Genomic DNA, 13,089 nt, shown 5'->3' on the forward strand with positions numbered 1-13,089 from the left:
AGAAGTACTTAGCAGGCATCTGACAGCCTGGAAAGCATCAGTAACTCCGATTGTGTAGATGAAAGAGAAGTGAGATGCTTCATGTAAAGTCATACAAGGGGGGCTACTGCCCATGCTTAGGTGAGGACTCAAGAGTCCCTAGTTCCCAGGCCTGTGTATTGACTACAAGACCCTACCTCTCTCCCAGGAACCTGGCAAATTCTTGATTACTTAAGATCTTCCCATATAATAAACACACACACACACACACGCACACACACGCACACACACACACATTTGCACCGAGGTCTCACATCTAGTAGCAAGAAATCACCCAATCCATGATAGCCTTGGGGGGTCTGGCTTCATAGGCAGCTACCGAGTTTGATTAAAAAGAGGTGCAGTTGACAAAGTATGTACCAGACCAGCAGGGCAGCCCCATCCTTCCCCACCTGAAGACAGCACGTTCCTGCTGAAGCCAAGGCCACTGTTGGGGAAATTTGTATTTACCCTCTCTGCTCCTTAAACAAGGGCCTGGGATACTTTGTGCCTTCTACTCTCCTCCGTTATCTCTCTTCTTCAGAGATCACATTCACCAAAGACCAAATCAAACCCAATCATAGGGAAAGTCGAAAAGAGAGAGAAAGAAAGGACAAATTAACCTCTGAAATCCCAGGCATTTCAAGGTCTCTCAGTAAACTATGAGTTAATTGGGTTTTGGCATTTAAAAACGTACTGGACCTTTCTTTGATATTCTCCACCTAATTCACCACCTCCTACATGCCCTGCGGCCCCAGTCACCACACAGAAAGGAGAGTTCAACATCTGGAGTCTGATGCACTGGCCGCTTCATATCCTAAAATTTAGGAAAATGGTAACAGGGATTATTGTGACTTCAATTCCCTAACCCAGCCTCCCCCTCCAAGAAAACGAAACAAAGGAATAGAATTGAGACAACAAAGAAGAAAAGGAAGGAAGGAGAGAAACAGAGAAAACAAAAGAACATTAACAAAAATATACAAATCCAGAAAAGAAAAACTTCCCTGTTGAGTTTAATTTTTTTTTTCCTGTAAGAACTAGACCCAGGGTACAATGGCCCCTTCCTAGGGGGAGATTCCTCTGATGATGCCACCAATCCATCAGATGGTCTGGGCAGGGACCCCTCCCACCCCGACTCTTTAGTTTTGTTGGGAGGGAAAGGCCCACTGCGGGAAGAGGGGGCTTGTGGCCAGGTGGGAGAGCGTCCCCTGCCACTCGGGCTCAACGTCTCTGGGTGGCCCCAGCTCCCCGGACCAGGGCGCCGTCTCCGGCTGGGGCGTCAGGCTCTTTGATCGTTTTGTAAAGTTACTGGATCCAAAATCTGGAGAGAAGGGTGGACGCTGTACAAGTCCGGGGGCCCCGCCGGCAGTATGGCGGGCTCAGCGCATCCCGCCTCCGCAGCGGGTCGGGGAGCCGAGCATCCTCGGCGGCGGGGCTACTCGGGCTCGCTGCTGTTGGTGGTCTTCTCCCACTCCAGGCTCTCCTCGCTGCGCGCCGGCGACGGCCGCGCCCGCAGGCCCTGGAAGCGGCGGCACTCGGGGCACACGCGTATGTGCGTGCAGCCGCGAGCCACCAGGGCGGCCTCCTGGGCCAGTCTCTGCGCCAGCTGGTCAGGCTCCCCGGCCCCGCACAGCTTGCCGTTGCTGAGGGTCACGGTGCCCCGGGGCCGGCGCTGCTCCTCGGGGATGGGGGGCTGCGGCGGCGGTAGCCCGGCGCGCCGCCGGCGCGGGTGGACACTGTCCTGACACAGGATGATGCTGCGCAGCTCGCTCACCATCTCCTGGCAGACGGACACCTGGAGGACACGAGGAGGTCACAGCCCGACCTCTCAGGACCAGCCCCCGAGGGTCCCCTGCGGGCTCATTCGGGCGCGCGATTAGGGTGCAGTGTTTCACAATTATATCATCTTACATGTTTGAAGGTCTTTCAATCCACCTCCTCACTTCCACCCGCTATTTAATATTCAAACATCCTCCATACCATCCCACCAGCTGGTCGTCTCGTCTTTGAACAGCTTCAAAGACACTGATCTCACCATGTTGGGAAGGTGCCCCTACCATTTTTGCAGATTACCCTTAAACGCTGCTTCCTTCTACTGACTTAATTCCTCTCCCTGAACTTTTCATCCATCCATCCCAGTTAAATTTGGACCTTGAAGCCGACTAAATAAATAATCCCTTTACCGCATGTCAGTCTTTCAAGCCTGTGAAAAAACAACCATGTCTCCATGAACTTTCTGTTCTCAGGCCAAAGAGTCTCATTTCTTTTAATCAGCTGGTTATGGCTGGAAAGGCTGCGTTCTAACAATAACTATAATAACAAAAACAAGGCAATCTACTCCTGCAGCTCTGCCATCTCCTGATAAGAAACTCTTGGGTCCAGCTGTGTTTCAAAATATTTTGAATTTTGACAAGGTAATACAATGCACATAAAATATGTATCACTTCCAGTGGGCTCTGGGGAAGACCCTGTATTCAAACACATTAATATTTCTGTAGCAAAATGAATATACGTTCACACCAAGTGAGTTAAAGACCATAAACATTAGCCTCATACAAGTCCAAGTCAAGGTTTGTCACCAAAAGCATTGGCATCAAACTTGCAAAAAGCTTGGAACTTTTTGAGCTTTTGAGGTTTCAGAATTGTGGATGAAGAATCTTGAACGTGTACCACGACTACTACTGTTATACCCATTTCACAGATGTGGAAATAGAGGCTCAGAGAAGTTAGATACCTTGCCAGAAATTACTCGACTAACAAACAGCTGACCCAGAATTTGAACCTAAACCTACATACTGCAGAGCACATGCATGCTCTGCTTTCTTCTCTACTCTGTGCTGGAAAGGACACTTTCTCCCATTAGGATGGGAGAGGCAGCTTTCTGTTCTTTCATGTTCCTTCCTCCAGTCTTCCCGTTCTATCAACAGGATAGTTGTTCTACCATAGTCAAATAGTTAACTTAGCCTTTACTCTTCTTTCTAGATGTTGGGAGAGCTCGAACTCCTCACTGAATTTTTCAAGGTACATCCAGACCACTGGCGAGCTCTTGGGAGAATAACCCAGGGTGCACAGATCCTCTACCTGAAGCAGCTACAGAGAAGTAGGCTCCCCTAATGGAACACGGCCTGAGTTAGGACTTGAGACCTGGATTCTGGACCCAAGGTTGTTGGTGAATAGCAGAAACTGTAGTCAAGTCACTTAACTTCTCTGTGCTTCTAATAATAATTACAACAAAAACACCTCCACCTGCCTAATCTATTATATGTGACAAGAACATAAAGACATATATTGATATTTATTGACTGTCAACTAAGTATCAAACACTGTGCTTTGCAGTGGAAATACAGACACAAAGGACTCAGTCCTTACTTTCAGGCAGTGCAATGTCTCGTAGCCAGGCTGATACGAAAATAATTGACACAGTTTGTAAGTGCTCTATGTGCTGGTTACAGGGGTGGTGGAAAGGAGGAGGAATGAGCAACTTTCTGGTCCAGGGAAGAAGGCAGGAGAACTCCGGAAGGTTTCACAGGGACAGGAACACCTGAACAAGGTCTTAGGAAGAGGTAAGAGCACCGCCATTTAAGGGGTGGACAGAAGGAGAAAGCCAGTAACGCTGGAGAGGGAAGGAGGAGGGAAACCAAGAGAGCTTGGAGCAGGCAAGGCAAGGGAGGAGAGAGTTCTGGAAGGAGCGGTCCACTTCATCGAGGGCCACACTGAGGTCCAATAAGGCCCAGTGGGTTCTCTTTTGGTTTTGTTCATTGGGAGGTGTCAGACCTCTCAGCCATGACTTTTTGGGGAAGGGGTGGGGAGAAGCCAGCTGCCGTGGAGTGAGGCCCGAATGGGAGGCGAGCACATGGAGAGATAGGCAGTCGGATCACCTGGGCTTGCAAGAGGAGAGGGGTAGGGCAAGAGCTACAGCATCATGGCTATTATTTGAAAATATGGATAAACATGAGCATAGTTTTGGACTTGGGGGAGAGAGCAGGCAAAAAAAAAAAATAAAGGGGAGAAAAAGGATAATCCTAGAGGAGCTGAGGAAAGGTGGGAACAAGGCAGAGATGGAGGGATGACCAGAACACCTGCAGAAGCCCTGGGGGTGGCTCCAGTTGTGGGTAAATTTTCAGGTGGGTGTTTTAATTTGGGGCTGGTCGCTCCCGAGTTCCAGGTGAGGCAGGAGGTAAAGTTAGTCATGGAGGAGCAAAGGGATGTGAGGAGTGGGTGATGGCTTGGAAGTCCTACTGGGAAGTGGGAAAGAGGCTGAGCACAGAAAAGGAAAAGACTGGTCAGCAGTGTTGAATGGAGGCCCTACATGAGGCTGGACCGCCTAGGTTTATAGGGGTGCTATACTCTTCTGTACTGTTATCTGCTGTGAGGAGCTGTCAATTAGGGAAGGAGATTTTAGGATGATCAGGAGTTGGGAGATTGAGATAGAGGCCAGTATATTTCAAAAACCAAACAATGCAAGTAGCGTGTAATGATTTGTGCCCTGGAATGGAGATAGAATGGGGTAAAGTCATCTTCCTTCTCTCAGACTCTTCCATCTGTGTGAAGTTTATATTAACCCAGTTTCTAAGCCACAGGTTTGGGAACTAAACTTATTCAAAATCCCTGAGAAGGAAGATGTCATTAGGAGCTCTCGTGAATTGGGATACCTCTAAACAGCTTTACCTGCAAGGCAAAAACATACTTAAGGTGGAAGAACCAAAGCCATCGTTTCCATTAGTAACCTGGTACTTTCGCCTGTTTTCCCTTATAACACTACATCTTAAATCATAGTCGTGTAAGTCTTTGTTGTTCATAAAACATTTTTCACAGGTTTATTTACTGGGCTGTTTCAAAGAAGAATCTGAAGCCCAGAGAGGTTATGTGCCCTTTCTGTGGCTGCATAATTAGTAAGTGATGAAGCCTGAACCCTGAGCTCCTGTCCTCGGAACTGGGATTCTTTCCGCTGTGCTGCTGTTCCATGGGTGCCCCACCCTCCTGTGGGATTTCACAAGTTCTGTCTGAAATGACCTTTGTCCCTGTGTGAGCCTGTGAACTTGGCCCTGCTTGCCAATACTATAGGTCATACCCCTTAGAAGGTTTACCTCGGTCGCTTCTGAGTGTCGGAGAGTCCATAAAAACTCCAACATAGCCATAAAAATGGCCACGATTAAGCCACAAATAAGAACCACAAAGATTCCACCAATATTCTCCATTCCCAGTCCTGTAAGAAAGTGAGAACGAACAAAAAATAGTGTAAAAGAGCTGGGAGACATAATCATTCTACCAAAAATGCTGAATGACCAGAACTTGAGTCTTGTAGACATTTTACACACATGTTCCTTGAGATATAATTATTCTTTGGAACCAAAAATGCAGCATAGCTGGAGTAGAAGAGGGGAAAGGGCTCTAGATGCAAGTGGAGGAGATTGGTGAGAAGCTTTCTGGGGTGGGAGGGTCAGTCAGTTTTAGAAAAGGGCTAAGGAAAATTTTGATTTAGCATATAGAGACATGATAGCAAAATACCAGTAAATTCTAGCACTTTCATAAAAATTTCATCAATCTTCCTAATATTGTGTTTGCTTCATATAAAGCAACTGTCGTAACCAAACTATGGATAGAAAAAATTACACTGACTTAATTGTGTCAACGTGTTACTAATAGACTTACTTGGAAAGTAAAACGTTTTATCCCAGGTGGTTCCCGCACCTGGCTGCCATCAGAACCACCTGGGAAGCTCATTAAAGGTATGGATTCCTAACCCTCACCCCAGACATATTGAATCCCTATCTCTGGAGATGCGGCCCAGGAATCTATACTTTAAAATGCATTTCACAAGTGATTCTTTTCCAGCCAGGCCTAAAATTTGTTTGCAAATTGGTATTTTGGGAAGCATGTGTATGGCTAAGTTCCTTGAAGGTAGGCAGTTTCTGGTTGTAACCTCATTGCCAAGCATGATACCTGGCATATCATATATACTCAATAGATATTTCTGGAATTATATGGTTGTGTCCAACACTGAGTTAGCTATGTAATTGGATGCTTTTTTTTGTACTAGAGAAACCCAAACGTTAGGGGAGTGTCAGAAACACATGAAACCCTGATTCAAGAGGAGCCGCAATCATAAATCAAAAAGCATCTTTTATCCTGAAAAATGCCAAGAGGGTAGCTTATGTCCTGTGCTGTTGGAATGCCTGCACACTTGAGTGTTTGTTCAACCAGCAGTGCCTTCACGGGACACAGAGCTGTGTCGGTGTCAGGGAAAGCCAGCTTCATACCACACTGAGATGAGCCATGGATCAGAAGCAGAAATCTGACACTGCTTCCTACACTTTGGAAAGCTGGGAAAATGGCCCTACCTAGCCATTTTACGATTCCTTGGGTTTTCTTTCACAAAGACTCAAATGGCTGTCTGTTGGTTTTTTGTTTTGTTTTGTTTTGAAAATAACACAGCTCGGCACAGTGCCTGCCTACACCAATAATCTGCTACAATGGCTCCAAGGGCTTACACCATGAATGTACCCAGTGGATTGTATACTCTGGTCTGCAGGTCCACACAGCCAACTCTTGGGTACCTGTGTGAGTAAACATCCTCTGTTGTGAATAATCAGAAAGAGGAGATGACTTAAAAACTCAGTTCTAAGGGAAGGCACATAGCGTTTGGAGTAGATTTCTACCCTCCAAGAGGAAGGTGCTTGGGCTTCATTTGTTCACCTGCCCCCCTAACCTGGGACCATTTGGGCAGAAGGCTTTTAACCATAGGAACATCCGGGGACAAAAGGGACACTTAAGGGGGAATGCACCAAGGACATAGCTGGGGTGTCCAGCCACAGATTTAGGGGTGGTGAGAACCGGGTATTGGGACGTGCATCTGAGCATCATGGACAAACTAGTTTCTCCAGCCAGCCCATGTAGAGAAAGGGCTCCCCAGTGAAGGGGAAGTGATGACTGTGATACCAAAGATGCCCACCTGTTCAGGTAAACAGAGCTCCAAGTGGCTGGTGAGGTACCACAAGACTTTCCTGTCACCTTGGGATAGCTCTGCCTGATGTAGAAAAAGACAAGGATCCCCTTGAAGGGCTTCAACGTCCCCTCGTGTTTCTGCAGAGGTGTTCTCCCCTCCTCGAGTCCAATTCGGCCATCTGGACTCTAGTGTTTCCCTGTCACCCTCAGTCACCATCCCAGCCCTCCCCAACCTTTTTCCCCCTACTGACTCTTTCCCTCAGTGCACACACACACTCACGTCTTTCCCTTCTTAAAGAAAAATACAAAATCCTTCTCCCTCCAGCTCTGTCTAGTGAATACCCTTCTCTTTCCTTCCTTCCCTAGGCAAGATTTTTGAAACTGTCTATATCAGAACTATGTTAAGACAGTCCTTAAAAGGCTTACATTTGAAGACCCATCCCACATGAAAGCAAGTAGAAGAAAATGCACCCACATCTTATGTTAAATGCATTTTAAAAATTTTGCTTCTGATGTGACGGAGTGGCAAGCAACAGTTAATGTATAATTGGCTGTGATTTCTCAGCAGTCGTTGTTCATACAAGAGAATGTTTGCAAAAGGAGAAAAATCAAACCAAAAAAAATTGTTTCTAGGGCTTCCCTGGTGGCGCGGTGGTTGAGAGTCCGCCTGCCGATGCAGGGGACACGGGTTCGTGCTCCGGTCCGGGAGGATCCCACATGCCGCGGAGCGCCTGGGCCCGCGAGCCATGGCCGCTGAGCCTGCGCGGCCGGAGCCCGTGCTCCGCAACGGGAGAGGCCACAACAGTGAGAGGGCCAAAAAACAAAAAAAAAAAAAGTTTCTAAATGTAATGAAGTTTTTATGAATATTAAATTTAAAAATTAATGAAGTCGAAACAACGTTACATTTTGGAGATAGTTAATTACATGTCTTAATTTGATTTAGCAGTTTTCTTTTTGCATTTTGAAGCTAATAATTTTTTTCAGATCTCAAACATAATTTTGAACACTTGAAAATCTTTTAGGCGCTAGGTGGTCTGTCTATGGTATCTAAAGGAGAAAATGATTGCGTCTGAATTCACTTTTATTCTCCCGATATTCACTTGTCATCCCATGAAATTTTGTCTTGTACCACTAAAACCAAGCTCACTGAGGTTACCAACGAACATTTTGTTTCTAACCTATCGGAAAATTTCCAGTCCCAATCTTAAGTGACCTCTGGTAACACCTGACATTGTCAACCACACCCCCTTCTTGGCATTTTTTTTTTTTTTTTTTTTTTTTTGTCCACGCTGCAAGGCTTGTGGGATCTCAGTTCCCCCACCAGGGATTGAATCCAGGCCACGGCTGTGAAAGCACCGAATCCTAACCACTGAACCACCAGGGAACTCCCACTTCTTGGCTTTTTATGAAGCCATTGCTCTCTGCTCTCCACCAATCTTCTCAATTGCCTTTGCCTGCTCTGAGGCATATTCTCCCATTTCCCTGCATTTGGCCTCTTATCTCTCCTCCATGCACTGTCCTGCTGATTTTACCTCCTAAATACTTTTCAATTTCTTACCCTCTCTCTCTCTCTCTCTCTCTCTCTCTCTCTCTCTCTCTCTGCTACCACTTCCCTAGCTCAAGGCCACACCATCTCTTGCTTGGACTTTGGCAGCATCTCCAAAGTGATTTCCCTGCTCGTAGCTGTGTCCTCCTCAACTTTACCGTCCACCTAGTTGCCTGAGTGATCTTTCTGATCAGAGATGCTTTCTGATACAACATATGCCACTCTAATATTGCATAAAATAATAATTAGTTTCATGTTATATATCTGGATTTCCCACTAGACTGTGATTCCCTTGAGAGGAACAGCCATGTCTTGTTCAACTCTATAACCCCTGGCACATCATAAGAGCCCAATAAATGTTTGTTGAAAAAATGAGCTGAGGGAAAGAGGATAAGGACATCCCAGGTGTAGAACCATGAATTCTCAAAAGCTTTGGACGCGTACTGTGATATGTATTCATTCCTAATTAAATGTTGTTTAAAATAATCATAAAGTGGGCCAGCCCTCGTTCAGTGCTCCCAGCCTGGTGGCCTAGACTGCACTCTGTGGCTGGCCAGAGTGGGACTGAACATGATGTGGACGATCCACAGCATGGACTTGACCACACGCGGTTGCGGGCAGGCGTGGGGGGGATGGGATAGGGTTATAAATGGACAGGTGATCTGTGCTGGGATAATCTTGATCAGATCAGGGAAAGCTTCTTTGAGGAGCTCAGGTTTGAACAGGATGCTGGTAGAAACCGTGAGTCACTGAAACACCCCACAGCCTCTCTTTCCCAGCTTCTCGCGTTTCAGGGCCAGCATGTTAATCACGGGTGTTGGCTCCAGCGTGCTGACTCCTCGCTGAGTGGCCCCCTCCTCTTAGGAGCGGGGCTTGTATACCATTGGTGCCTTTAGGAACTTATTGGAAAGTGGAAGCAAGAATAGATTGCTGGCAGAGTCGGAGTTGAGAAACAGATGGAGTGGGGAGAGGGAAGCGGAGTTAGGAGACAGCAGCAGTTCCGTTAACGCTGTCGTTAGTCATTCTCCTAGAAGTCAAATGCCTTCCCCAGCTCAGAGCCCTCACTCAGAGGAGCCTGTCATGTGGACTCCCTCCAGGCTGACCCCAAGGCCCTCCACACCGGCAGGGGAGTCATCTCATCACTCCCCCTTCCCTTCTTCAGACGGGACCTCACAGAAGCCATCCAGACAGATGGCGTTGAAACTGAGATTTTCTCCTGACACTTGAGTCTCTGAGCCTCAGCTAGGCCTCAGCCATAAGACTGTATTAATCGAAATGGAATCAAACTCTCCCCACAAACTCCTGGTTGATTGAAGACCAACTGTGGTGTGTCACTCACAGATTGCCCACAAATACAAATGATAGTTGACAAATGCAAATGAAGAACATTGTCTCTAGAACTAGAATGGCCACCTGGAAGGGAGAATCTCTGAGTAGGTTTGAATCTCCACCCACCCACCCACCTGCTCTGTCTTCCGTTCTGACTGGCAAATAATCGCTTCTTGGATTCAGGTGCACGTATGTCCCAGCCCTTAAAACCCATTCATATCTCCAGATGGCACTGTGGAAATTTGTTAACTGCGATGCAGGAAAGCTCATTCTGAATGGGAGCCTGGGAAGCAAAGAGGCAGAGTCACAGGAGCCACAGAGCAGGTGCAGAGGGAGGAGAGACCATTATACCACAATCCCGTCAAGGGACAGTGTATTTAGTCTTTGACTTTGGTCAACACATCTTTCTCAAGAAAGCTCCCGTGAGCTGAGCACTACGCTAGGTGCTGAAGCTTGGTGCAATCTTCCACATTGAACATATTTGACAAAAACATGGATTCTCTGACCATTTTGACTTTCCAGCACTTCCTAATTCAGAGCTACATTCACCTACATCCATGCAAATACATTAAGTGGGCCCATCTCCATGGACGTATTTGTTGTAAACAGCAACTTCACGTGCCCATACGTGAGCCGACCCGTATGACCTTCCCAGAAAACATAAAGCGAATCGTCATGTTCGCACTGCTGAGGACTGTGAAATACTAAGTTTGCCATTTCTTCTTGCAATGACCATGACGTCTGTTGACTAGACCTAGCAGATCCTGGAGACGGTGATGGCAGAAGGGTAGAGAAAGGAACGCAGAATAGAAGAGGGATGGTAGAGGAATCTGATAAATATTGCAATTTATCCAAACACAAGTTATGGGAGAGGTACTTTACAATTTATCAAAATATAGCTCAAGCACCTCATTTAAAAAAAAACATTATCTCATTCAATTATCATTAAAAATACTATAAAGAAAGTCCATGGTTGGCATTTTACAATTAAAGAAATGGAAATTCAGAGAACTTCAAGAATTTGCCCAAAGTCTTCAGAGCTCAGATGTGAAATCTAGATAAATCTGACTCTGCCCAGCCAATATTTATAAAAATAAAGCTGACCTTTATGACTATTTACTATGAGCCAGGTTACCAGGCTAAACATTTTAATTCAATCCTAACAGTTGCCCTGTGAAATTGGCACTACCCTTACCTCCATGTTCCTGACCAGGAAACCAAGGTACTGGAGTCAGGGAACTTGCCCAGGGCTCCACGGCTGGCGAGGGGAAGTGCCAGGTCCAGATGGAAGCCAGAGCCTGAGCCCGTATCCCTACCCCCATATCACTTCTCCCCAGAACTCGGGGCCCCCATGGTCCCTCATGCTGCAAGGGGCGTGATAACAGACCTCCACCTGGCTCCCTGTGACTGAGTTCATTCCTAGGACCACGCCACCCTCACCCCCAGTGACTGGGGAAGTGAGACCTATGTACGGGCTATTAGTTCCACTTATAAAACCCCCTTCTCTCCTTGGGAACATTACAGCAAATGTCTGAATCGATGATCCATTGACTTAATCTTGGCTCACTTTCCAGACACAGTGGGGCTGTGGTCTTTGTAACTGCTGACCTCCTTTGACGCAGACACACTGGGCCATGGTTCACCTCTGTTCCCGATCGCGCTTTCTGGCACCCCCTTCCCCGTCTCTTAGCAGAGTCAATCTGATTTGATTAGGAAGAGGCTTCCTCGGCAAGCATCACTTCGAGACACTATCTAAACTCCCATATTCAGGTTTCCAGTCTTGGCCCTCTCCAGAGAAACCAGAGAACCAGGATAATAGAGCTGAGCCCCCAGGGAAGAAAGAGAAAGGAAAACGTCCCCGCGATTCCCCCAACCCCCCTCATCACTCGCCCCCGCTCTTGCTAAGATGTCTTACACTTTCATTCCCGCCGTGCCAGACAGCAAACTTCCTGCTCTCTAAGGATTTTGTGAGTCAATGCCACCGGCCTCTTTTCCATCCTTGAAAGGGGACCCTGATTTTCACAGCCTGGTGGTGTATTTATGTTCCTTTGAAGCCTGATTGTGAGCTTGTGTTTTTCAAGATAAAAGTATTTAATTTCCTTGGAATTCACCGACTACCTTTTTGTCTGGCAATTGTTCTGCAAAGCCTTCGGTAATCCAATCCCCTTGAATTGGGATGCTGGCCTCTGTGAGTTGCTAGCGATATTTCTTTTTATAGGAGTTGAGTGAGAAAATAAATAAAATAAGTGTTTTTGAAAAGACAAGGCAGAAGAAAATGAAACAGCTTGGAATGAAGCCTGCTTCTTTTTGTAATTCTCCAGTCTTCCACATGATCTGCCATTGCGTTTTTCAGCTGTGTATGCAGGTAGCTGGTCACTGAGCTATAGGCAGGGAAAGAAACGGGGAGATGAAGCCAAGGGGTAATGTTGAGGTTCTCACCAGAGCCAAGTAAGACCTGACAAAAAGACTCAGATGGTGGCATCATCCCAATGTGAGGATTCTTCTCTGGAATTTGGCAGTGATACCGGAGCTGGTTAGAAGTGGAGTAGCAGCAGATCCTTTTCTTTGAAATTTCTCACATTTTAATAGGATAATGAAGTAGAAAAGGATTATGTGAGGCACTGCACATTGTCTGGTACATTGCAATTGATGTCACTGTCAGTTTCAGAGATCTCTTGAGAACAGGACCGCCCTCACAGTTCCCTTCACCTCCATCCCTCTCTGTCTTCTCCATCTCCTCCTCCTTTCTTTAGGCACATGTGGAAGCCAACTGATCCCAACCACGAAAAGAAAGATCCCCTGGAAGCTGCTTTGGAAAGCAAATGAAAAGGACTGCCCTTTGTTCAATTTGAGACACAAGAAAAAACATGGTCCTGCGGCTCCATTCCTGGCCACCATGAAAGACTTAAAGGAAGAGATCTTTCAGGCCAGACTGGTCCCTGTTCTTCTGCCACAGGGCGGGGAGTGTCTCTCGAGCAGTGAGTTTTATTCCGGAAGTTTGGTGGCTAATTTGTCACAGGGAGACCAAGCAGTGGCTCTGTTCCTTCCAGGCTAGTGCTTCTGGCCTGGCTTGGGGGAGGTCACGTGGACTTTCATTCAGCCAGGAAGCCTTCTAGTCTCTCTGAGTAATGTCTGTTTGGGTTTCAGCCATGGCAGAAATGGGGCCACTGCATTAAACTGGCACTAGCTGCTGTGGCTGGGCTGGGAGCCGAAGCCCTGGTTCTTACGGTGATTTGCACAGTATCTCCCAG

At 46.9% G+C, this 13,089-nt stretch overlaps 1 protein-coding gene across 1 annotated transcript in view; it reads right to left on the reverse strand.

The window, feature by feature from the left end:
- Positions 1-1,054: 1,054 nt before the first annotated feature.
- The window catches only part of GRIK4 (glutamate ionotropic receptor kainate type subunit 4), a 308,388-nt gene continuing 296,353 nt past the window's right edge, over positions 1,055-13,089 (reverse strand). The window contains exons 18-19 of the mRNA XM_029208211.1: positions 5,106-5,224; positions 1,055-1,813 (exon numbers count right to left, since the gene is read on the reverse strand). Of these exons, the coding sequence (XP_029064044.1) occupies positions 1,454-1,813; positions 5,106-5,224 (479 nt within the window). The 3' untranslated portion in view covers positions 1,055-1,453. The remainder of the gene's footprint in view (positions 1,814-5,105; positions 5,225-13,089) is intronic.

This window comes from Monodon monoceros, unplaced genomic scaffold (assembly GCF_005190385.1).
Source record: "Monodon monoceros isolate NGI ecotype Baffin Bay Population unplaced genomic scaffold, NGI_Narwhal_1 Super_Scaffold_7, whole genome shotgun sequence".
Lineage (NCBI taxonomy): Eukaryota > Metazoa > Chordata > Mammalia > Artiodactyla > Monodontidae > Monodon > Monodon monoceros.